The 25,739-nt window shown below is 34.6% G+C and overlaps 2 protein-coding genes and 1 non-coding gene across 5 annotated transcripts; 1 reads left to right on the plus strand and 2 right to left on the minus strand.

Moving 5' to 3' along the window:
- Nucleotides 1-25: 25 nt before the first annotated feature.
- On the minus strand, nt 26-13,965 carry LOC133869800 (uncharacterized). 3 transcript variants are annotated; one of them, XM_062306883.1, is made up of 14 exons: nt 13,630-13,965; nt 12,410-12,517; nt 12,169-12,300; nt 8,984-9,526; nt 8,600-8,747; nt 8,123-8,479; nt 7,485-7,991; nt 6,199-7,121; nt 5,986-6,071; nt 5,691-5,909; nt 4,702-4,830; nt 2,820-3,188; nt 2,096-2,211; nt 26-748 (listed from the first exon to the last, which is right to left on the minus strand). In XM_062306883.1, exons 1-14 carry the CDS (start codon nt 13,732-13,734, stop codon nt 633-635), a joined length of 3,858 nt encoding a protein of 1,285 aa, XP_062162867.1. In that variant the 5' UTR covers nt 13,735-13,965; the 3' UTR covers nt 26-632. The 3 variants fall into 3 exon arrangements, with proteins under 3 accessions (XP_062162867.1, XP_062162858.1, XP_062162872.1); XM_062306874.1 differs by having other exon boundaries at nt 8,600-8,774; XM_062306888.1 differs by lacking the exon at nt 26-748 and having other exon boundaries at nt 2,098-2,211; nt 2,789-3,188; nt 8,600-8,774.
- A 66-nt stretch (nt 13,966-14,031) lies between these two features.
- TRNAD-GUC (transfer RNA aspartic acid (anticodon GUC)) lies at nt 14,032-14,103 on the minus strand. The gene has a single exon. It is a non-coding gene; the product is annotated as a tRNA-Asp (tRNA).
- A 7,352-nt stretch (nt 14,104-21,455) lies between these two features.
- Nucleotides 21,456-23,608, plus strand: LOC133863099 (protein CRABS CLAW). The gene is made up of 7 exons (XM_062299097.1): nt 21,456-21,637; nt 21,981-22,109; nt 22,396-22,498; nt 22,629-22,677; nt 23,120-23,195; nt 23,303-23,363; nt 23,490-23,608. The coding sequence occupies exons 1-6, from the start codon at nt 21,545-21,547 to the stop codon at nt 23,360-23,362; spliced, it is 510 nt and encodes a 169-aa protein (XP_062155081.1). The 5' UTR covers nt 21,456-21,544; the 3' UTR covers nt 23,363; nt 23,490-23,608.
- Nucleotides 23,609-25,739: the final 2,131 nt, after the last annotated feature.

The following is a 25,739-nucleotide window of genomic DNA, read 5'->3' on the forward strand; positions in this document are numbered from 1 at the left end:
AAGCACTACTCACAACACAAGTATAGATCAGAATTCAGAAATGGGGAAAATTGATTATTAGTTAAAAACAAGACAGGGAACCCGTTTGATCCGTCAATTGAAAACTATGTACATTTGATCAATAAGAATGGGGACCTGTAGGAATCTACGCCGCACTGATTTATGAATATCAAAGTTCTTGACATCAGCTCACAGAATACATTTGAGGCAACAACTGGTGTCTCTGTCCCCTGGTTATTTTGAAGAACTTTTTGGAGAATGCAGAATTTGCAGGTAAAACAGCAACTGACCTACATCACCAGCTACTTCTAGAACACGGACCATGTACGTTTGACAAAGACGAATGGAACCTGTATGAATCTGGGCTGAACCGCCTTGCGAATATCACACGGCAAAATGTTAGTGCAAAAAACCCCCCTCGTTATTTTGAATAACTTTTTTGAATGTGCAGAATCTGCAGATAAACCATCAATTGACCTCCATCACCAGCTACTGCTAAAGCAGGAACCACATACATTTGACAAAGCTGAATGGGACCAGTCTGAATCTAGGCTGCACTGCCTTGCGAGTATCAATGTTTTGATACCATTTCACTGAACAAAACGTTAAGAGCAAAAACCCCCTCGTTATTTTCAAGAACTTTTTTGGGTGTGCGTAATCTGCAGATAAACCAGCAACTGATCACCACCGGCCACTGCCAAAGCACCTCCCGTTGAACCATCAGTAGCAACACATGAAACACTGCTACCTGATACCATAAGACAAGAGAATATATCAATGAATGTTTTAAAAAAAATCAAAATGTAAGGTTATTTTTAGCCCTTGAATTGCATGCCAAATTCCAAATCTATCATGAACTACTAACTTTTTTAATTTACGCCCTTGCTGATTCAGTGATTTACCATCATCACAATGTAAAAGTCAATTGCTATTTGTACATCTCTTTATAATGCTGACGTAATACTTTAAGCTATATGTTGATCTCACAAAATCTAAATAATATTGACACAAGTGAGTTTAATAAAAAAATAGTGAAACAAATAAAATGCATTATGGTTCTTAACATGCGTCTCATGTACCTTCATAAGTTTTGATTTAGTAACGTGTAGCCTAACACATTACGTTAATTGTTTATGGACATGTTTATAAAAAAAATTGCCACATCAACAACTATCATTAGCATTTCGATGATGTGGTAAGGTGAGGGTAATATTGAAGCGTTTTCAAAACTTCAAGCAGTAAATTGAAACAATTGATAATTCAATGACGAAATCAGAATCTGAAGTTCAGGACTGAAACTAGAGATACATGGCAAACTTGAACTATTCAAATCAAGCACCTAATTTTTGGACTGAATATAAAGAAACATGAAGAATTCAGGCCTTAGTATCATTTTTGCCACTAGAGAAATGAGCCCTGATTATCACTATGATTACTCTTAATGGTTTGCCAAGGAACAAATGTTCAAACATAACTTTTTTGCATCATTCATACCTACTTACTGTAGCACATGCTACTTTAATAAGTTATGTTACATTAATGAGAGGTTGTTCAGTTTTTCCCTATATTTGTATAATTGATCTTTACAATATTTTTACATCGCAATGCAAAGTTCGGAAAAATCATGTTTGCAAGTTATATGACCTATTTAACCATCTTGTTCAGTTTAGTTAAGTATGTGGTGCTTGCAAATCTAATTTCATTACAAAAAAAATCTTGCCTCGCTTCTGAGATGAATTCTTCTTTATTTTTCTGCCAAGAGGCTACTCTCTACTTCAAACACATTGCTTTCATCCACAGAAATTAGAAACTGAACTCTAAAGGTCAATAGAAGGCACTCTTCATGCCAAATACACTGGTAGAAATTTTAATGTAGCACAATATGCAATAAACACGTAAAAGCAATTCTCAAATCAGAAAAATAATAATAATATAAGAACGTATTTTAATGCCAAGTTGGAAAATGAACTGAAAAGAGATCTATAGACATATATGAAATGCACAAAAAAGGTTAACTCGTTGATCTTAAACTAAAAAGGTTATATCAAGGAACAACATACATATGGAAGTCTTAATTGATAAGATAAAAACATACCTCTGAAATGATGCAACATGGCAAGTTTGGTTCCTGTTGATAATTCCCACATATACACAAGTCCATCACTTGTGCCAATAATCCCATGACCAGCTGATGCACCAACGGCAGCAGCCCTGCACAGTAAGTTCTAGAATTATAACTTTCTTGGCATTAAATGGCTAAGATGAGTTTCGAATAAGATAGAAGTGCACTAAACACCACCTATCTTTTGCTTTTTCCTTAAAGCATCAGAATTAAAAATGCAAGAATCATTTTGAAGTATGTTTACCTTTTCATCAGTATCATTATCAAACTAATACCCTAGATATGTAGGAATTTTTTGCTTCTTGTCTTTTTGACTTCCGCATTTAGCCTTGTATTAGTCCAGTTGGTAACTGGGTATTCAAGTCATAAATAAACGTGCTATTTATTAAAGGCAGTTGGATGTCACATATAAATTTAAGTATTCTTATTGTTTATCACTAGCATTTAACAGCACAAATCCATCCTCTAAGCCATCATACATTGTGACATGGAAACATCAATTACTAGGAAAAGAGGGGATTAACATCAACCATATGAATTCTACCTAAGCTAATCTGCATGCATGAAGAATAACTTAGTTTCTTCCAGCCCTGACCAAAACTGAAGCTAATTGCAACACTAAGCAAAACACATTAATCGTGAAAAGTTTGTTATTTGGCAACCCACCAATACTAAAGTTTGAAAATAAAACTAGCACCTTAGATCCAATGCAGTTCCCAGGATGACCATATTTTTCACCAGTAGAGCTAGCCTCCAACATCCTACTGAATGATTTTGGCGATCACTTTGTATAAAGTTATGTTGAGCATTAGAGTCAGAGATGGTTGAGACAAGGAGCCAGACAGCAACATCTTCCCCCTCTGACGGAAGGAAAGAACTATTCTCACTGCTCTCTGAAAACCACATTTTTGTTGCAGCCATAATCCCATTGACGTGTTCCTCGACATTAGAGTTGCTGAAACCAGGGCCTTCATTTTTCCAACTAAATAAACTGATTGGAAAGAATTGATAAATTGAAGTGCTAGGAGCACAGAAACTTGACAGTAAGATGCGCTTAGAAATATCCCTGAAACAAATGAAAACTGCTGCCTATCAGATACTAATCAGTACTGGAAAGAACAGAAGCTATTTCTCTTCTCTTTTTTAGTTTTTGGTTCTTCTGCTTTCCTTTCCTTATCTAGACTTGTTTTCTTTTTAAGGATGATGGGGGGAAGGGGTTTTGAAGGAAACATCAAGCAACTGAGAAAACAAATAAAAGGGGTATGTGATTGTTTTCTTTTTTAGGAGAATGGGGGGAAGGAGTTTTGAAGGAAATGTCAGGCAACTGAGAAAACTAATAAAAGGGGTATGTGATGCAAACAAGTGTAACAGAAACAAGATAATATTACAGGAAAAGAACAAATATAGTCATCCCATAACTTTGGCTTAGGAAATGTAGAAACAGTACATCGACATAATCATAAGCTGATTAAAAACTTTATAAAGAGCATGGATTTTCTTATGAATTATTTAGCAAATCATTGTGTTTGATAAAACCAAGGAATAAGGTTTCAAGTACTTCCAAATTCTACAACCTAATGACTAAATGCTAATTAGAGATTAATAATTTGAGAACAGATGCAAGATGTCAAACCATACTCCCAACAGAGAGGAAAGAAAAGAGAAAGAAAGGAATTAGTCAATGCATTCAAGCAATCAGAGACAGCCTTCAATCTATAGTTGGTTGAGGAAAGCTTAGCATTCAAAAGTATATGATTCTTAATAACATACTTACCAAAAACTAGTAATACTCCTCTACACTAGGAAGTATAAGCCAATTTATATTCAGAAGTCTAGAAGCCAATTAATCTGACATATAGAACCAAAACTGTAGGCTACTAGAAAATTATATACAACAATGGCACTGTTTTTTTAACTAAATCCACTAAGAAACTAACCACTATGAGCAATGAATGCAAAATTTTCCTACTTTTTGAAGTGTCAATATGTACTTTTCTGATAGCTAATTTCTCACTATTTAAACAAGAAAAAAAGAAAAAAAGCTTAAACTTAAGACACGACATTTTTCATACTCCCTCTATCCTAAAATAGATGAGAGTTTGCCTGTGGTTCACATTTTAATGAAACAAAATAAGCATTACAATCTTTATAAAATGCCCCTAGAAGCCAAGAAAAGTGAGTTCAAATTTAAGGGTACTATGAGAAACTAAATGGATATATGCTTTTATACTCATTTTTAAAAACTCATATATTTTTGAGACAGCTTACAGAAAGAGCACTTCATCGGTGTTGGGGCAGAGGGAGTTGAACAGAACAAGCTGTATTTGGTGCGGTTGGTACCAAAAGTTAAAAATCCAAGGTAACAAAAATATAATCAATTATGAATCAAGTTACAAAAATATTTGGAAAAAATAAAGTTTCTTGTGATGCTGGCTATAAGCTAGAGACAAAATGTACGCTCGAGTATTACCATTTTGATAACCTTTCAATTGAAGAATCTGTAATCAGAAGCCTGTCTTACTACCGAAAAGGAGAAAAAAAGGGGGAGGGGGAGCAAAGAAACGAATAACAATACATACCATATACTAAATTCCCCAAAACCATGATGACCCACAACTAGAGAAGTACTTTTTGGAATCCCCTTCAACTCCATTATTCCAGGAGAGGTGCAATCATTAGCTGGTAAAATGAATTCCTCTATCTGTGCGCTGCAAATTGTGTATTTGAAAATAAAAGAAATGACATTCATGATTAGAAATAGAAAGTTAATAAAGAAAATGCTACCTTGAATATGCACCATTAATTTTGACTAACATTAACAAGCAACCTTCGGATTTGAACAAGTTCTCTCTCCCTCCCTCCCTCCCTCCTAACATATATATATATATATGTATGTATCTACAAAATTAGCTCTAACAACTCATATACTGTGTTTTGGGCAGCTGCTAAGCTAAAAGAAAAAAGGAATGCATAACGGGAACCACTCCATACATTTTTTTGTCCAAAATTCTCCCACCGTAACTTTGCATGACAAAAGGAGCTATCAATCACTATTTAAATGTTCAATTTCTCAGTCCTCTTAGAGAGAGCCGATGGTAGATAACATTACAAAGGTAGATATAGGCAGATAATATTAAAAAAAAAATAGATGTAGGCAGCAGGCACTAATATGGGGTTCCAGACGAGTCTCCTCCATTTGCATCACAAAACCATCAAAGAATCATGAGTGCAAATGTTGGAGGGGAACAAGGGGTACAAGCATACTAGAGATGTCTTATTTTAGATTGATAAGAGATGTCTTACTTTAGTGCATGCATTATTGTATTGCTTCATATTATTAAGGACCAATAGCTTTTCACCATGGTGCTTCCTGGTTTAAAGTCAAGCAGAACAAGCTCAGAGTGCAACTAACTAATTTGAGAGAGCAACTAATTACTGCCAGAAAAAGACATCAAAATGAAAGTCAAATATTTAACTAGCTGAACATTAAGAAGCAACACCATATTAGCAATGGCTCCAAGAATGGAAAGAAGTGAAACCGGATAAACATGACATGAGTAGAATTCACCTCCATACTGAATTCATGACCCACAGATGCAGTCTCCCAGTCTCTCCAACAGCGACAAGATGGTTAGGTTCACAAACCAATATACAGTGTAAACTCTCAACTGTTTTCAATTTTACAACAATTGAAACATATCCAAATTTTACTTGCACAATCTTCACTGCATTCTCCTCGGAGCAGTCTGATGTACATGTTGAACACAAGCACTGAATTCTCCCTTCCCTAAGAAAAAATATTCAAAATCACTACTTTTGTTCCATATACTAATTCGTATAATTAAAATCCATACAGATACAACCTGCAATAAGGTGTTTTTATGTTGTCAAGTAAAACAAGATGCTGGCCATCTGGAGTAAATTGCAAACCAGATCTTTCCACTTCAACCTAGCAGAGTACCGAAAACATTGCAAAGTCAACAATAAGCAGGGATGGTGGCAGGTGATCATCCCTGAAGGAATTTTTCAGAAGTAATAGAATGCCCGGAAACTATACATTACATATAACAACTTACTTCTCTACCAAAGTGATTTTTCAGAATCGGCAACGTCATGAATGTGTGCCCAACAAAAGAAGGGCATCCAACTCTTGGTTCCTTGATACCTAACTTGTAGATGAACAGGGTTCTGTCTCTGTCCATCAGAAGCCCACATAAAACACAAATGTAGATTTCATTCCCTTTGGTGCTCAAAAGTAGTGAGGTAATAGGCATGGGGTGGACATAGCATCCGACAAGCTCAACAATGTTTTGTAGCTCATTATTAAGCTCCACTTTCCTGCGATTCATGTCTACACTAGCTTGAACTCCTTTGGCACTTGAACTGTTATTTTCACAGAAGCTGGTCTTCTGATTCAGAAATGATGTGGGACTGTTTGAATCAACAAGATTCTTGTGCCCAAGCATCTCCTCGTCAAGATGGACTTGAGATTTTGCTAAAACTGAAACAGATGGCTGAAAAACATCTGAAGTATCCTTGTCATTGGAGGCAAAAGCGAATGCTTGATTTTGTGATACAGCAGGAGCCATATTGTTTATTACACTTTCGAAATTCATAGTAGTATTTTCTGTATGCAAACTATGGGATTGTCCTCCAAGTCTGGCTTGAACAGCAACCGAGTCTTTTTGGCCTGGTTTGTCATCAGAAGAGTCCATTTGATGAATCTCCAAGGAAAGAAAAGTTCCTGTGGCAGGATCTGTTTCAGGGTCAAGATGCTCTCCAAAGTTTCTGTGTATGATACTTTCTGACAGTGGGACATTATTCTTTCTTGCTAACAGGTCCACATTACGGACCGTTTTCCAGGGATAAACTTTATTTGGTGTTTGAGTAAAGGACGTAATGCCAGGTTCAGCAACCACTCCGTTAACACTAATTTCCTTTGATGATATTTGTGAAGAATCTCCCGTGCCTCTTTGATTAGTGTCACTTGCATCAGTAGCTGTAGAAACACAAGTATCTGGGTGAGCTGAATTTTGAACTGAAAGATTGCAGTACTAATAAGTTTTACCACCTTAAAATAGTCCATAACCTTAAACTAAATAAGGTCTCAAGCAATTCATGGTTTTTGGCTCCCAAATTTGTAACAAAAAAATATATATTACTTTCAAGATGTCCTCTTTCTGAAGAAAAAGAGACTAACTAAAAGATTATTAATAATTATCCGCTTTGGGGGCTAGTAGAAACTATGGGTTCCTTATTTCATTGGCTAGACTGAAATTGGGTAAATAATTTTTGGACATATTCGCATCATATGAGAATTAAACACAAAATTTATGGAAAAAGGTTTGCACAGCAACGTTACCTATAGTACAATCAGGCACAATGTTGAAGTGCTTTTCCCCAGAATGGAGTTCAACATCTAGTGGGTTTTCATCCAAGTTAGCACAAGCATTAGTGTTTTCGGGAAGAACATTATCGCTTGGTGATGTGCAAGCTAAAACGGACTCAGAAATGCACATGTCACCATCCTGAGGCTTTTCATTCAAAGTCATGTGTACTTCACTGTAACAAAAGATATCTTTGCTCCCACTGGTCTCAACACGAGAAACTGATGACTCGTTCTGCACAATAAGCTGTCCCCAAGTGTTGGGAGGACAGGTGTCTTCCTCAAAACTAACTAGATCAGCTTCAGCAATATCAGAATACAATATCACCTGCTTAGTTGCAAGATCACCACATTGATCATCCTCAAAACTGTCAAGAACAACAGAGTTGGCATGTTCAAAACTTTGTCCTACCAAATTAAGAACTGTATTTTGGATATGCCTTTCTTCCTTTTCCATGTGTGCACTCTCAGCAAGTGTTACAACTGTAAAAGAAAGAAAATGATCCAACCATAAGAAAAAGAGGATAACTAATGCACCAAAAGAAGACTCAGTGTAGAGATGCATCTACTATGCCAGATAATAGTAATAAAATAATCAGCAAAAGGTTCAGTACCAGGAGGCGGAACATCTACAGTGTATCTGGCTTCATTATTTTCCCACTGAGACTTCACCATACACGGCACAATTTTTGAAGGGCTAACCATAGCCTTTTTCTTCCTAGAGGCCTTCTTAAGCAAAGGAATTGCTTGCGGAAGCAGAAATGTCATCATTGACTTGGCCATTTCCTGACCAACTGAATCATAATCACTCTTTTCAGAACTTGCAATTGAACCAGATGTGCCTATTTCTTCCTGTGGATGTGATTCAGTTAGCAACCCTTCAGAAATGACCATGTTAGCTGCAGTTAACTCTTCTTTCTCACCATAGGTACTTTTATCTTGGGTACTTGGAGCATAATTAGAAGTATTATCTGCATTGGAGTAGTTTCAATTACAAAAGGAGTATGCAGTTGATGATACATCACTAATAGTTGAAAGGGGCATAACTATGGGCCTATGTAGCACAAAACAGTAAATGAGTTGAGGAATACTTTGCATAGGATCCAAGGTATCAGGTGCACAAAGATCAACATCATTAACATCTGGAAAGTCTTTTGGAACCAGTGCATTTCCATTTTGGTCTTCTGTTGCATTTTGAAGATTGAACTCCTCTACCTGAGTATCTGGTGACCTACCAAGCTGTAAGAAGTTAAGAGTGTTTCCATGCTGCACTAGTTAACCATAGAGTGATGAAGTTACACAAATTTACTACTAATGGAAAAAGAAAAGACACTGCAGAGCTTGGGTTATAAGTAGCATTAGCACAAGTTTATTTATTGTGGAAGGTTAACAAAAAACATGTACATCTTTTACAGGATATCAAAAGATCAAAGAAATTATCAGCGTCTAGAGGCAAAGAACTAAGATGTGCATACCGGTTTTTCCTCTGCAGGCAAGTTGTTTGCTACTCCAGCAGATTTGCAATTTTCAGACCCATCAAGTTCCCTCTCTTCTTGAGCAGGGAGAACTTCCTCTCTGAGATGATCAGAGAAGTCAGGAGAATACAATGGTGGCCCATCTTTGGCTGAGAAGTAACTCTTTTCTTCCCCAGTTTCCAACACTAAGCACCCTGATGCTGGTAACGCTCCTGGAGAGGGAGGCCTGAAACACGTGTGAGTATAGTTCCTCTGATTCCCTTGTATTAAACTTGGAGCCTCAGCATCGCAAATCAGATCCGGAGGTCGGGATCTTTTAAGTCTGGCCCCACCAACTGACGATGTACTTAAAATTTCACGTTTCCTACTTCGCTTTCCTGTATCGGGATATGTACATGCATCTGGCCGTCTACTGTCATGCTCAGTTTTAGAAGCCCCATTGACAGAGCTGGAGGAAAACAAACTTCGCTCTGCTGTTCCATTGACATTTGCCACCAGTTCCCGAAGTAGTCTTTGGACTAATTGATTTTTAAACCCAAAAAACTGCACATCACATGCAAAGACAATAAACTTAATCTAGCACAACATGCTGGACTAACAATGTTTATTTGTTTCTATTTTGACACTGTTAGTGTAGGAAAGAAGATGAATTATCGGCTTGCTAGCTGACCAAAAAATTGATACCATGAAGCATAAAGATTAATGCCCAAAAGAAAAAAGAATGAAAAACAACATGTTCGTACTGCCTACAGACTACATTAAAAACTATAACCATCAATAAACCCAGGGGGTTACTTATGCAAGGGCAAAAAATAAAAAATGAAATAGCTCGGTCATCATATGATGCAAACATTGCAAGAAACATGAGCTACTTGACACAAACCTCACACAAAATATTACTAGATATGCTCAGTTTCATACTGACCCAAACATACTGATGGCATATCTTAATGTATTTCATGTTTATTGATGCACTCGAGAGCCATTCATAAAAGGATTGAGGCCTACCATTATATAAACTAAAAGAGAAATAAATTGATAAAATTTATCACGAGGTACAATTCTAGCTGAAAAAAGGTCAATTTCACCAGCTCTGTTAGGTTTTGTATTGGCAAAATTGTGTCAAAACAAATTGATGTAAGTCTAGGTTTTGTTAGGCTAACTTGACACTTAATCTAGAATTCAAAATCTTGGTCAAAGTTGAAGAACCGAATGGCTCGGTCGGTACCTCAGTTAGTGGATGTTTGAACGAAGTGATTTGAAACAAGAAACCAAGTTCAAAGGCAGAACCACTTGGTTAGACTAGCGGTCCCATGGGGTTTGAACGACAGACGTCAATGAAGTGAACCAAATTTACTCAATCAAAGTGACGTTCAGAGGATGTCCGAACGAGTCCATCAAGCAATTGACTTCCATATCTTATTGGTTGGTGTGGCAAGCGCACAACGTCTTCACAAAAGGCTTAAGTGAATAAATTTAAGGATCCAAAATGATTGGATCTCGTCCGAACAAGCTAACAAATGAAGAAACAATTAAGGTTAGCAAAACACCACGACCAGACTCATAGTCGATGACCTTCCGAACTAAAGGAAGATCGCATATTGGCATAAGCGTCTGATTGGAACAACGGTCGGACCACGTCAAAACGCCGCAATTTACAATTTGTGAAACCCAAGCCACATCAAAACGAGTTAGTCTCCCGTTCGAATGCTGCCTTAAAAAATTGTCTTTTTGAGAAACCGTCTTGCACTAAAACACTATGCTTTCTTTTTCTTTTTGATAAGTAATGTATATTTCAAAAAAGCGCAGAAGGGCGCAACCCAGAGTACACAGGATGCGTACATGATACCCCTAATCCAAAGAGAAATATGAACATAAATCTAAAAAATCAGAAAATAACAATCAAACAGAATGTAGTGTCACTGTCCACGTAAACAAGGTTTATATCACCAACTTCTTCAAATTAAGCGAACCAGTCTCACAATCTCCACAATCTTAGGGTCTATATAAACCTTAAAGTACACGATTTTCCACAAACCCTTGGGCCATTATTCAGTGTGCTAAGAGAGATTTTTTGCATCCATATGCTTTCAATATTATCCCTCTTAGGCTTTGTTTAAACCACACAAATTCCTAAAAACCTCAAGCCACTAGAATTCTAAGTTACAAGAGGAGACTCAATGGTAGAATTGGCCAAAGTTCTAGAGCTACTGGGGTAGAGACAAACGGGTCATTTGTTGGGGGTACACATCAGGTTTAATTACAAAGGTTTTGTAAGTATAAACTGTGTGTAATTTGATTCTTCTATAATTGATGAGTTTTCTGGGTTTGGCTACCCTGTGTGGTTTTACTTTCAAAGAGTTTTTCAAAAGGTTTCTATTTCGCCACCAAAATCCGTGTGTTTGATTTGAATTGATTTATGCTATGTTTGATTTTTATGATAGTAAAAACAAGATGTTCTGATGGAACTAGGGAAGTAGAAAGGATTGAACACAAGGTCTGCAGTCATGAGAGGGCAAAAAACTGATGTTTCCCAACTATATAAAACATCATGTTGATTTCAAGTTAATACATCAAGAGCTAAGTTGATGTAGGACTGGGACCCCTACTTTTTTGGTAATCGAGTGGATTTGGGCAACATTGCACATATGAGAACTTTTCCTTGATTGATCACAATTCCAACCGATTTATTTCTTTATGTTTGCATTAATATTAAGTTTATAGTTTCCATAATAGAATACGAATTGTCTTTTTAATGAATTGTCTTCTTTAGTTGATTAGGTACCATATTAGCCTATCAATTACCATGTTTGTTGAATGTTTCCTTCTTAAAAGGATTCACTTGTCTTTTAGTTTAGTTTTTCATCTTTTGGGGTTGTAGGTTGATGCTATAAGAAGACAAACAGATGTATTGCAAATGCAGTTTTGGAGAATGAAATTTGAATATTATTGGAATTATTGAGTGTTCTTCGCTTTTCAAAGCTATTTTATAGCTTGTTTATTTTATAGAATTGAAGTCGTCAAACTTCTCTTCTTTTATCCTTCGCTTCCGCCACGTCACAAGTTTCCTTCCAGATATGATAAACATAGTTGCATTATAACAACACCAAGAAGGTAACATCATAACCATAATTTTTTTGTAATAATAACAAAGTTCACTGATTATGAAAATCACCAATATCTACCTCCACCCCATCTATCTTGCCCGAAAATCTCTTTCCATGCCAAATCTTCATGCGAGGGCAACCTTTCTTTTGAAACTTCTCCCATGCAATACCTGGAGTTTGGCCAGAACCCGAATGTCCATCAGAAGTAATCTGCACAAAGAGGACGGAACTTGCATGTTTTATCAATAGGCTAGAAATATGTTGCAGCCCAAAACCAGTTAGCATTACAAATCAAGAGCAGCATGGTCTGGCCACATACCACAAACAAAGGCCCCTTAGGACCTTCATGAATTTCCATCTTATATGTGCTCCCATTATGAGCTCGAACAACTTGATATCCAACGGGATAAGGATATCGATCTTTACCCTACAAATTAATAAGATTCAGTCAATTGCAAGAGCAATATTAAATGTTGTTCATAAGAGAATTGCATCCAAGTAATAATGACCAAATCATCAAATGGAGCACTTTAAGAATGCAAAGCCTTTTATTTGGAGAAAACACTCAAGTTACTTATTTTTGTTTTAATTTTCCGTAATGGTAATGGAAGTTTAAAAGAACCCCTACCCTCATGGCTTTTGACTCTGATCAAAACCCTCAATGACTTCAGCTCCTCTTTCAGTAAAACAATAAAACAAAACCAAAAAATCCCTTCTAATGGCTAAATCCAAACTGCTGAAGTTTTCGACGCAACTGGTTTCTGCCCAAATCTCTCCCCTTTAACTTAAAGTCAATAGAAAACAAGCTATGGATAGATTCCAGCTATAACTAACACAAAGAGAGAACCTTTTGAGCAATACAAAATATGCCATTCTTCTCCTTTTGTTCTCACCATTTCAATACCTGAAGCTTTTCTTTCTGTCCAGGCATGCTGGGGCAACAACCCAGCATTCAATAACTACAGCTTTGCTATGTTATCTTCAACAGCCTATGCCACACAATCAAGTGTCATTTTCTTCCTCATCTGGTCGTTCTTGTTCATGCCTAGGTAATTTGGACATCCAAACATGTAGGAAATCTAGTAAACCACTATAATTGCAGAATTTTCAAATCAGAATTGTTCTTTATATTTGTTTTTGAGAAAGAAATTTTTCTCCAAAATCATGAACTGATACACCGCTTTATCGCATCGTTTTCCTCAACTTCCCAAACCTTAAAACCAGTATTTGCGTGAATGCAATCATGTAAAATCCAGTTAAATTAAAGATTTCCTCTCAATTTGAATGCTAACTTTGTTACCTCCTTGAAATTTCCATTCATATAGATCTCAACCTGCGTTACGTTTCGTTTCTAGATTCGATGTCAATGCAACAAAATTAAATTCAAAATGACTCGCACGGCCACACGCATTAAATCAAGCAGAGTAACACCTTTAGATTTTTTCAAGTGCGATTTTATTTGTTAATCAATAATTAATGAAAATAGAACTGAGAAAAACAAAAGGTTTAAGCAGAGAAGTGAGAAAGTGGAAATCAAACCCTGGAGCTGCTCCAGTACTTCTTGTCCCAGGGCCCTTTGTATAAAGATCCAATAGAGGTGATTTCCAGGCCGTCCGATTCTTCTTCTTCATTCGGTTTCGGCATTGGAAGGTGGAGAAGGCGAGCGCTGAGCTCTCGAAAATGGACGGAATTAACGGAGTTTGATTTATGAACTCCTCGGACCTCAGCGCGCAGAGAGAGAGAGAGTGAGGGTATAGATGGCGGGAACGAAAATCAGAGAGGGTTTTATAAGCAGGGGGCCCTCGAATTTGAAACGAGTAAGGCTAAGATTACCAGGTTGAGTGTGAAGATATGTGCCCCCTAAAAGGCTAAAATTGGTTGGGTTGGAAATTTAGTGCAGTCAGCCAGTCAGGTGAAGGAAAGTTTTTGTAAAATGGAAAGCGCCGTTGCCGGGGATCGAACCCGGGTCACCCGCGTGACAGGCGGGAATACTTACCACTATACTACAACGACTTTGATGCTAATGTGCCTGTTTTGTTTTATATTATTTAATAAAAATGACAAATAAAAGTGCATTTTTAACATTTATGAAAAGTGTTTTTAACTTTTGTATTTTGAAAATATAAAAATTGAGAAGTGTTTTTGGTGGGTCACCTTTTAAAAATATTATCTATGGGGCCAAAAATAGATAATTATGTAAACTTTCTTGTAATTCTTAAAAAAAAAATATTTGAGGGTATTTTTATAAAATAAAAAGAAATAAAACAAAAAACTCAGGGGTGCCTGTGCTACCACCCCCTCTGTCCTATTGGAAGTGGCCTCATGACCACCCTTCTCTTTTGTTGAGGGTGGCCGTATGGCCACCTTTCTCTTTCAATAACTTTTTTTTAAAAAAAATATAATTTTTATAAGTAACAAATTAGCTTTGGCACCTAAAAAAAATAATCATATGTTTTCAAAACATTCTTATAAAAAGTTATAGGAAGTTTTTGGGAAAAAAAATGCTTTGTGCTTTGTTTCTTTGGAAAATAAAATGAACTGAACATAAATTAAAATAAAATTGAGATAACCTTGAACCAATTAAAATCACGCAAAAAACCAAGAAATTATGATGAAGTTTTACTTGATTATTTACACGTCTATTTTGAAATTGTCTATATAAGAAATAGAATAAGATAAATATAAAATTAAATGGAATAAAATCGACCATGTACAATCAATAAAGTTGACTATGACATTCAAAATAAAATAAATAAATAAATAAAGTTAACTATGCACTCTTTTGGCAGCTCCAAATCTTTTGATGAGTCGGGTCATTTCTTTAATTCATTTTTAACTGTTCTAAAGATGGTTCTATTGCCTTTATTTTTCTTTTTCCTTTTATGTAATTTTTCCTTTCTCTCTTTTTTCCACGTTAAATAGAAAAATAAATAAATAATTAAAGTTAACCGTGCACAACAAACACATATTGTAAAATCAATGGAGTTGATTAGCTTGACTAACGCATCTTATTCAATCAATTAAGCTATTTTTTTTTAAACAAAAAAAAAAATTAGTATTTCATTGATCAAAAATCGTGAGCATAAAGCTCTTATATTACAAAACATAAAGTTCTGTAAAATCATAGTCATATATATGTTACGAGGTTACAAATTAAGTCATAGTTACAAATAAAATTATTACGATAAAGTGTTATCTATGACTTTCATCTTTGGCTAACCCATGTACAAAAATAGTTAAAGAGCAGATCCTCCGATCAGACTATATATAAGACAAGGGTAGCCAAATATCTTAGAAAAATTTATTTAAACTGACTGTGAGAGACAACCTCTCACACTTGACTAACATTTATCACATAAATCGCCTATGATAACATGTGCAAAGAGAATAAAACTCATATTCAAAGCAAAAACGTAAACCAGCAAACAGCAGAAGCGGCCAAGGATAACATAATACGAAGGTAAATCGATGAATGAATACAAAGCTGCTCTCTCTCTCTCAAAACCAAATAATGTGAGGATTTTAATTAAACTAATTACTCTAATAGCCAATTTAAAAATAATTATTAAGGGGGGTAATTCTATAGATTCACTATGGAAAGCTTGGTGAACTTTTTAGTTTGAAAAGACTCTTTAGAAAAAAAATCAGAGTATTACCCTTTTACGGGTTATCTCTCTAACGTATAATCAAATATACTAACAAAGTAGGAGTTCTTAAAATTCTCAAAGGGAATGTGGTGGCTGCACTGAATAAAGATGGACCGTGTGGAAGTATGTTTGGGCATTTGATTGAGTATACTCAAATTTGGCTACAGAGATTGCACCCTTTATCTATTCATCATGTCAGGCGCCAAGCTAATAAGGCGGCTCACTGCTTGGCAAAATTAGTCATTTCCCAAAGGCTGGATAATGTGTGGAAGGAGGATTATCCCTCTTTTATTCGAGATGTAATTCTTGCTTAGCAAGTGTTTTGCTTGTCTTAATGAAATCACTTTTATCCAAAAATAAAAAATAAAAAAATCTCAAAGGGAGGATAATATAATATCAACTATTTAGTTATAGGGTTGCTTAAGTGACACCTTAAACTAAAAATCCATCCCTAATCTTCTTAATTTTTAGAGCAGTGCTCCTATTAGCTTCCTTTAATTAGATTTTTCTTAAATTTAAGAAATTAAGTTACTTTTTACGTTCATATTCAAATACACTTCATAATACATTCCCTTATCATTTAAATATTATTTCAAATCAATGTTAAGAAAAGAGAGAGAAAATAATATTTTATTTTTTTGAATAAAATAAGGATAATTGAAGCTAAAATACTTCCCTAAATCTTGGTTAGCACCATAACTTTTTCTTCGTTTAGGGAAGGAAAGGAGAATATGCATGTTGTATGTGAGTTATTGGGATTTTTTCTTATATTTAGGAAATGAAGACAATTTAGAGAGTATGCTAAATTGCTAATAGTACATAATCTAGGGTTTTCAATTATTGAAAATTTTCATATTTAAGGTATTAATTCAATTGATTGTTTATGCATTCCTGTGATTATGAAGATTTTAGACACCAATAAACTGTCTGCCAGGTGTTTAGTAAGCTGATCGGTCCAAAACATGATCTTAAATTTTAATGTCGTAATTTTTTATTATAATTTTTTTTAAAAAAAAAAACTGCATATTTGGACTCTACTCAAAGAACATGTGGAAAAGTGGTCTGGTTGTTTATCGAAAAAAAAAAAAAAATCCTGAAAATATTAGGGCTGCCTGGCATAGCCCACCCGTTGCCCATGTGATATCGGAAATAAGGGGCCTAGTTACTCTCTGGTCAGGTCAGTTTTGACAAAGGCCCATTTGAACCCACTGACTCAGCCTAAGCTCACTAGCACTGGACCCTACTGTGAAGCCCAAATTTTACATATAACATGTATTTCTAAAAAAAAAAATGAACGTTATTTGCAGAGTAATTATAGAAGTCACTCTTGTGTCATTCTTGTGTTCCTCAAAGAATGATGTGGCTTTTAAAATTACCACTTGATAAAAAATCAATAACAAGTTCAATAATGATTTTAAAAACCACGTCATTTTTGGAGGAACAAAAAAGTGACAAAAGAGTAACTTGTAACATTACGTACTCTAATTTGAGAGGTTATATCTTACACGTAATGCTAAGTCTTCTTTACGTCTCTCCAAAAATAATGTAATTTTTAAATTACCATTTGATTTGTAATATATTATTATTGAATTTTGATGAAATTATAATTTTAAAAGCCAAGTCATTTCGAGGGTAATTAAAGTATAGTTTCAGAAATTAACAACATGTTTTTTATACTCTCTCACCTTTGAGGTGTTTTGATTGAAGGGAGTGATATCGGATTAGAATAAATAAACGCTAAACAGGTTAATTGTTAAGCTTAAGTTAGTGAATTGATCATTTATGTGTTTCATTGCATGTCTTTGGTTGTTTTTGATACGGCTCTTTGAAGAAGTATTCTCTCACATGATCAAGCATTAACATTTAAAGAACAAATATCTTTTAAATTCTATGACGACGCCAGAGAAAAGCAACTCGATCGAGAAGTGAAAGACAAGAAACTGTACGTGCATGCTAAAAACACAGAGAGAGAGAGAGAGAGAGAGAGAGAGAGGTCTAATCAAAACTTCCCGATATGGATATGAAGTGGAGACGCCATAGACGAAATGATTGTGTCCAAATCCGTTAATGAACAGGTACTATATACAACAGGTTGTGCGTGGAGGGTCTGAAAATGTTAATAAAGGATCGAAGAAATTAATGGGAATCTCGTGGGCGGGCATGAAAAGCCTCCCCGGCCATAAAATGTACGTATAAGAGTATCAGAGATCGAGGCAGCAAGTAGAGGCCTGCAGGAGGCCAGGGAAAGAGAAAGCAGACAGTCTCTCGGGAGAAAAGCTATATATGTTTCCTCGTTTGGCAATGGAGGAATCGTCCCATCACCCGCGCGCGCTCCAAAATTCATTCACAGCTAGCTAGCGACGGTGAAATGTGATTTAAGCACCTGTCTCTTTCAGGTTTCCTTCTTTGGCATTGCACCCACAAAAGGAGGAGTAGATTACAGGACCTCTTCTCTTGACTATCTTTTTCATGAATGCATGATATTTGTGCCCGCCCGGCCACGTTTCTTTTAATTCATCGATCTGCTTTAATTACGTACAGCTAGCTTGCTCGATCTCATCGTTTTCGTTTTGGAAGGGTCGTACGTATATATAGTACGTACTTGATCTTATCTTTACTAGCTATATGATGTGTCTCTCAATATGCAAGCGCGTGTACGTGTCAATGATTCCTTGTTCAAGTGTTTATCTTGTCCAAGAGTATCTCACTCCATCCTTGAAAGCAAGCACTCTAACAACGTTTGCTTCTATATAGTTCTATATAGTCCTATTATATACACGCTATATCTAATATACAAACAAGTCTATCTAGGATCAGGTTTTGGTTGCAATCATGTTAATTCTATAATACAAAATAAGTATATATATATTAGGGCCGGCAAATTTTGACAAGACTCGCGAACCCGACATGAAGTTAAAGGGTTAGGGTTAAGGTTAAGCTTAAAAGGGTTTGGGTCATAAAAGGGTTGACCCGTTTAATAAAAGTGTCGTTACATGGTCAACCTGCTTGACCCGCGGGTCGACCCGTATACTTAAACATTTTTTTTTTAACATTAAAAATTTAATTTAAACAATCATATTACCTCTCTTTCTCTCACTGTCTAAAGAGTAAAGACTAAACTAAAAAAAAAACTCACAAAAAACAAAACTAGTCTTTCTCTTTTATTGAGTTAGAACTTGAACAAAAAATGCAAAGAATAAAAAAATTAGCGGAATTTTTTTTTCTTTCAAGTTTTCGAACTTAGAAGTTGAACCAAAACAACTAAATATTTTATATTTCAACTGTAAAATAATATGATTATTCAAACAATATGATTTTTTTTTTAATTTAAATTTGTGTTTTTATTTTTATTTTTATAGATTTTATCAATAAACTGGTCAAACGGATCGAGTCGGGTCGGTCAACCCATTATTTAACAGGGTCGTATTATGGTTTAAGAATTTGACCATTTATCGAAACGGATCGTATTAGGGTTGACCCTTAACGTGTTAGCGGGTTAAACGGGTCGTGTCAACCCATTTTAACAGCCCTAATATATATATATATATATATATATATATATATGCAAGATATATAATGCATCGAAACATAAACTTTGAATTCAACTAGCTAGCTAGTTAATCTTAACCAATTAAACAAAAGGTATCTTACATGAGATCGATAAGGTTTAAACTTAACGTACACCGGCCATATACTCTAATATATAACATAAAAATTGTCATGCATCAATATTATGTCAATTTGAGACACACGGATAGAACATAATGTTGACGTGGATGATTTTCACTTCACCCATCACGTCGGAGGGCCCCAATCAATTTCCTTCTTAATTGTATTTGGTTTTGTACGTAGCCGACTTTCTCACTTTTATATACATTCAAGCTAGCCCTTCTTTTTGTTATGTGACACAAGCTAGGAATTGAAGAGAGAGAGAGACCCCCTATTGTTTGGTTTAAAGCGGTGCACAGTTAAAATTATATATATTATATTATTTGTCTCAGTTTTGCGCTGCCCAAAATAAGAGAGAAAGAGTCGAAGCATGCGACAGTGAGAGAAGTTGATTTTTAATTTTGTTTTCTTATTTGGGAAAGAATCTCTTTTATGCGAAAGGGATATTTAGTAAATTTTGTAACTTTTAAATTTTGAATGTTTTTCTTTATTATTTTTGCACTCCATATATCTTTGGTTAATTAGTGAGTTTCTTCGTGCATGACCACATTAATTTTGGTGTTTTGTGGTGTGATTGTTTATGTTATTTACTGTAATCATGGTTTATTGCATAAGTGGTATCGGAGATAAGGTTCAGCATTTAAATGGACAAACAAGTACAGTAAATATGGCAAGTTTTAAGTTTGAATTGAAGAAATTGATCAATGGCAAGTTATAATGAGAATGATGAAAGATCTTTTGATTCAACAGGGAGTCTACAAGGCGTTATTGCATGGGAAAGACAAAGAATCCCGGCCAAAGATAAACGATGATGAGTAAGAAGAGATGAATGCCAAAGTTACTAGTGTGATTCGTCTCAATTAATAATTTTGTCGGATGAAGTTATTCAAAATGTGATTAAAGAAGAAAAGGCTGAGACAATTTGGCAAAAATTAGAGAGATTGTATATGAAGAAAAGTTTGACGAATAGGTTTGAATAAGCAGTTATATGGTTTACAGATGAAAGAAAAAAAAAAATATAGATTTACTTGAGCACCTCAAAAAGTTTAATATATATGTCGAATACGCAATTGTTGAACTTTTGAGTGAAAATTGAAGAAGAATATCACAAACATCACTTCTCCCTTAGTATGATCACTTGGTTACAATATTATTGTATTATTATATATATAGAAGGAAGAAGAATAAGAAGAAGAAGAAGAAGAAGGTACAATTAATCTTCACCTAGTAAAAATAGTAATTATGAAGTTTTCGTAAAATACTAATTTGTAGCCTTTGGAATATATATATATAAGCTTTGAAATGTCACTAAATTTATATTCATATGATGATGTCAGAATCACAAGATATTAATTTTTTAGTAAAACTGGCCTCATAAAAACTGATTTGCATCACCTATGGTATACGAAACATATTTTTATGTGATAGTATTTTAAAAAACAGCTTAATTGGTACTATTATTTTCCAACTAGGCCAGAAACTTTAGAGCCATGTTTTAATATTAAAATCATACAGGAACATGTTGAAAACGTGTAGAAATTTTGTGATATTGGGACTTGTGGAGTTTGTTTAGGGCTTATTTAGTCACTTTAATTAACTCAATGTTAGCAACTTGTTCCATTGGAGATATTAGATCTTCACTCAGGTTTTATAGTTGAAAACTCAAATAATTCGAGATCAAGCTAGATCATAGAATATTTGCAAGAACAAATTAAACCTACCTTTTGGCTCGCGCGGTTCAAGTAGTACTGGTCGATCTAGCTAGAAAGAACACTTCCATTTCTATTTGCCAAATATATTGGTTTTTGAAAAGTTTTAATTAGTATATATTCACCCAAAGTAAGATTTTTTCATAAGATGAAAAGTGAAATGAAAATAAGAGCATGGGCTCGATCTACCGACATACACGAGAAAACGACGAGATTTGGTCAGTCACTTTAGTGTCAGCTAATGTCTGCAAAGGTTCAATGACCCAGTATAGTAACCATAGATTTGCTTTTTTGTCTCTACTCCAGCACTCACCAACTATCCACCTCCACTTATAATTATCACAAACCCTAGAACTTTCCTCTTACCTTTCACACACCCAATTCAAACCACTCTTCTTTTTCTCCTCCTCCTCCTCCTCCTCCTTCGCTATGAACCTAGAAGAGAAAGTTTCCATGGACTTGCTTCCACCATCAGAGCATCTCTGCTATGTCCGATGCAACTTCTGCTACACTGTTCTTGCGGTAAATTTACATTCAAATTAACCAAGCTCTTATTACCTATACATACACAGAGCAACATAATCTTTTTCATCATCTTCTTTATCTATATATATGTGTCAGAAATTTCATTTCTGGACAGTAAACTTTCAAGCTAGGTCAAGGTAGTATATAGAAAACGTTGCTTCCTATATAACCGACATATAGTCATCATATTATAACTACATACGATGTGCTTTTTCTTTTCTTTTTTTCTTCATTTTAATGAATCATAGCATAGATAATCCGAAAAAAGATTAAACCAAGTCTTATTTTTTTGAAAGATATATGCCACTTTGTGATTGTTGTATTTTGTTTTAATTACTAGGTTGGGATTCCATTCAAGAGGTTGCTGGACACTGTTACTGTGAAATGTGGTCACTGCAGTAACCTCTCTTTTATCAGCACCAGACCTCCACTGCAAGGCCAATGTCTTGACCACCCAATGACTCTTCAGGTTAGTCTACACATTCTTGTGACCTAGCCAACCTCTCCAATAAGGAAAAATCACATGCATATAGAAAAAAGGAAGAAAAATCTGTAGCTTTTTTCTGTTTCCCAAAATTAGTAAAATAACGTAAGGCGGCAATACAGCAACACTTGGCACTTGCTAATTTCATTAGCCTTCATTTGCCTTTCTGATATATATTCTCTTCAGTCTTCACAACCACTGGTTAAAATAAAGAAATGCACGAGATTTTCTGGTCACTGATGAAAATAAATACTGTCTTTGTTTCAAGGAGAAGCAGGGCTTTTGCAATGATTTCAGAAAGGGCCAATCCTCGTCATCATCCTCATCGACATCAAGCGAGCCATTGTCCCCAAAAGCACCCTTTGTTGTAAAACGTACGTAACATACCCTTATAATAAGACTCTTCTTCTCAATGAATGTTCCTAAAAATTAAAGCTATATATGCTTACATTTTATTTATTTATTTTTTTTTCCATTATCGAATTTATGTTTAACTGTTTTCAGCACCTGAGAAGAAACACAGACTTCCATCTGCTTACAACCGATTTATGAAGTAAGAGATTTCTTCTTTTTCTTACTGATAATTTTTCCAGTACTTCTAGCCACTAGTACTACTAGTACTGCATCTTAATATTCCGACTAATGTGCTTCTTTTCTTTTTTAAATTCTGGTAATGCTATTTAATAGACAATTATATGATTGATATACAATTTAATGATCTAACAGTAAAAATCAGTTATAAATAAAATAAAAAATCAATGGCTGATTTTTATTACCACATCATTCTGGTCGTATATATATATGTTCATCATATAGCAAAAACAGTCTCCTAAATAATAATTTTTTTTTTTTTAACGCCATGATTATTGTTACTATTATTGATGAAGTAACGTTTATAGTAACTCAAAGATCGAAGAGTGATATTATTATTGATGAAGTAACGTTTATAGTAACTCAAAGGTCGAAGAGTGATGTGTTTTATGCATCTTTTAAAGGGAGGAGATACAGCGCATCAAAGCTGCCAACCCTGGGATCCCACATCGAGAAGCTTTTAGCACGGCAGCAAAAAACGTAAGTTGATTTTCAGTGAAGGGTTTCTGTGTACTCTTCTCTACTTTAATTTATTTAGGCTTACTAATTAGCTAGTCTTATTATCTAAACTAAATTTTGGGCAATAGTGGGCTAGGTACATTCCAAGTTCACCCGTGGGTTCAGTTACTGGGATCAAAAATATATAATGTAAGATCTACATCTCTCTCTCTTTTGACTGAAGGACAGTTCTTTTTCTTTAAGTTCTTAGAGTTTCAAATTAGTTACGGATCAGCAAGATCGATCATATGTATAAGTAGGGCTTATATTTTGCAGGGGGGTGAAGTACTAAAGTATTTGCAATCGACAATGCAGAGACAGGACAATGGAAAGCATTTTAGCATGCAGATTAATTATGTCTCAAACTTGTTTTATATATTATCTTTTCACTTTACCTGTCGACGTTATTTGTTTCTTGATGAACTACTCAAGCAGAGTTAAGACTAATTAAGTAATGTTTTTCATAAGAAGTACTGATCAGTTTGTGGTAATTTTGTTACTTATTAATCGTTTCTTGCTGGTATATATAGCCTTTAATTTGTTAACTTCTAAAAGTATTCTGTTTCTAGAGTGGCTCGATCTCCAGATATACGTACAGCTAGCTGTCCAATATTATTGAAATTTTTGGACAGCCCTCATTCTCTTCTTTCTTTTATATCTAAACTCCAATACAACAATTCACATAACAAAACAGCTACTATTTATTTATGCATTAAAGCTCGATCAAAACTACCTGTTACAATAAAAACCAATAATTCTCCACGTAGGAATCTGTAAATTTCTGTAATCACCAGAAAAATATATCCAGACTTCATCCTATGATCCAATAGTTTCTCATATATTCCACAAATATCAATAACAAAATTGTCTTGCTTGAATATACTATATTCCTTTTTATTGGCTGCTTAACCTCATTTTCAATATTTATGGTTATAAATTTTGTATTCTTCAATCCAATTTAACCTTTAATTTATATATTATTTGTCTCAGTGTCATGTCTAAAATGTATTAATTTATGGTAAAAAGGTCATTTAGTCTGAATAGTGTTGTCCAAGTCCAGGTATAAATGTCATTTTTTCAATTAATTATTTTAAATTACCAATGTATAGAAATCAAATTTTCAACTTCATTATGTGACCTAATTAATCTTTAATTATAAGGACTTAGTTCCTTGGTTTTTAGAAAGCAATATATTCCAATGAAAAGAATATATTTAATGCTTCCACTAAAACAATTTATTTATATACACATACTTAAAATATCATTGTTATTCAATTAAAAATAATAGGGAAAATAATAGGGAAAATTTCACTTGTAACCCTTATTCTTTTATCACGTTTTGAAAAAATATACCAAAACTTTAAAAAATTGTCAATTTAGAGTATTCATTTTTCAATTTCAATACTCCATTAGAATTTTCTATTAAATCTTATCAAAATTCTCAAAATATCCATGTGGTTTTTTTTTTTTTAAAAAAAAAATTATAAAAAATTTCAAAGATTCAGGCATGGATATTTTTGCGAATTCCGTTAAATTTTGACCAATACTTAAATCCTATCAATTTTTTTTTCTTTTCCTAAAAAAAATGAGTATTTTGAAAATTTTAACAGAATTTAATGGATGATTGAAATTAAAAAAAAAAAAAAAAAACTGAAAGATTAATACCCTAAATTGACACTTTTTAAAGTTTGGGTACCTTTTTTTTCAAAAGTAATTAAAGATCAAATATTATAACTTATAAGTAAAGTTTTTCCCAAATAATATCAACTCTTAGAAATTTTAATTTTTGTGAATTAAAGAAATCAATAATTCTTGAGATTTAAAATCTCACCAGCAATTGTTATTTACTATTATCGTTAGCATTATCATTTTTAGAATTGCGTTAATTTAAGGAGAAAATGCTAACTAAAAGTCAAGGCGATGATAACGTCCCTTCAGGGTTGATACATGAGTTGAAGCTCGGTCCACACCAAGTCAACCATGTCCATGCCATGCTGGACAATCTTTGAAGGAAAAAGCTTGGTGCACAAACTTGTGCACAACCGTACCTGTTGGGTAAGGATCAAACCCCATCTTTGAACATGATGCGCTCACTGCTAAATAAAAAAATAAAAAAAAAAGCCCTATTGTTGTTTGATCTTTTATATATATATTGTAAATGGAGAAGAGGTTGACCAAGGTTTAATTTAGTTGGGCCTCTAAAACCACCCGCTCGTCATATCAATCCACCAACAGCCTTTCTTTGTTGAAGCATGCATGCCATATACTCTCTCAATGTATTCGTACGTCTCATGCATCCTCCTGCTAATTGAGGGTGAGAAGGTAGGCAGTTGGTGATTTTTCTGCTTTGAACTCGTACAAATTGATGCATGAATCGTTTGCACACTTGGGCGAATGGTCATATTGAGCCCGGCCGCCTGCAGCGTGCAAAACCACCTTCTAGCGACTCCTTTTAGGGTAGTGGAAAACACTTTGTACATGATCCCGCTTGAGACTCATTAAGAGACCATGTGGGTATAGCTATGA

Source organism: Alnus glutinosa, chromosome 1, assembly GCF_958979055.1.
Source record: "Alnus glutinosa chromosome 1, dhAlnGlut1.1, whole genome shotgun sequence".
Lineage (NCBI taxonomy): Eukaryota > Viridiplantae > Streptophyta > Magnoliopsida > Fagales > Betulaceae > Alnus > Alnus glutinosa.

Excerpts from the sequence above, each read along its gene's own strand:
- LOC133869800 (XM_062306874.1), bottom strand. The coding sequence starts at position 13,734 with ATGCCGAAACCGAATGAAGAAGAAGAATCGGACGGCCTGGAAATCACC. Across the intron at positions 8,480-8,599 it reads TACCTTGGATCCTATGCAAA|ATAATACTTCTAATTATGCT; the intron begins GTATTCCTCAAC and ends ACTCCAATGCAG. Across the intron at positions 2,212-2,819 it reads GGAACTGCATTGGATCTAAG|GGCTGCTGCCGTTGGTGCAT; the intron begins GTGCTAGTTTTA and ends CTTACTGTGCAG.
- LOC133863099 (XM_062299097.1), top strand. The coding sequence starts at position 21,545 with ATGAACCTAGAAGAGAAAGTTTCCATGGACTTGCTTCCACCATCAGAG. Across the intron at positions 22,499-22,628 it reads AGCACCCTTTGTTGTAAAAC|CACCTGAGAAGAAACACAGA; the intron begins GTACGTAACATA and ends AACTGTTTTCAG. Across the intron at positions 22,678-23,119 it reads GCTTACAACCGATTTATGAA|GGAGGAGATACAGCGCATCA; the intron begins GTAAGAGATTTC and ends CATCTTTTAAAG.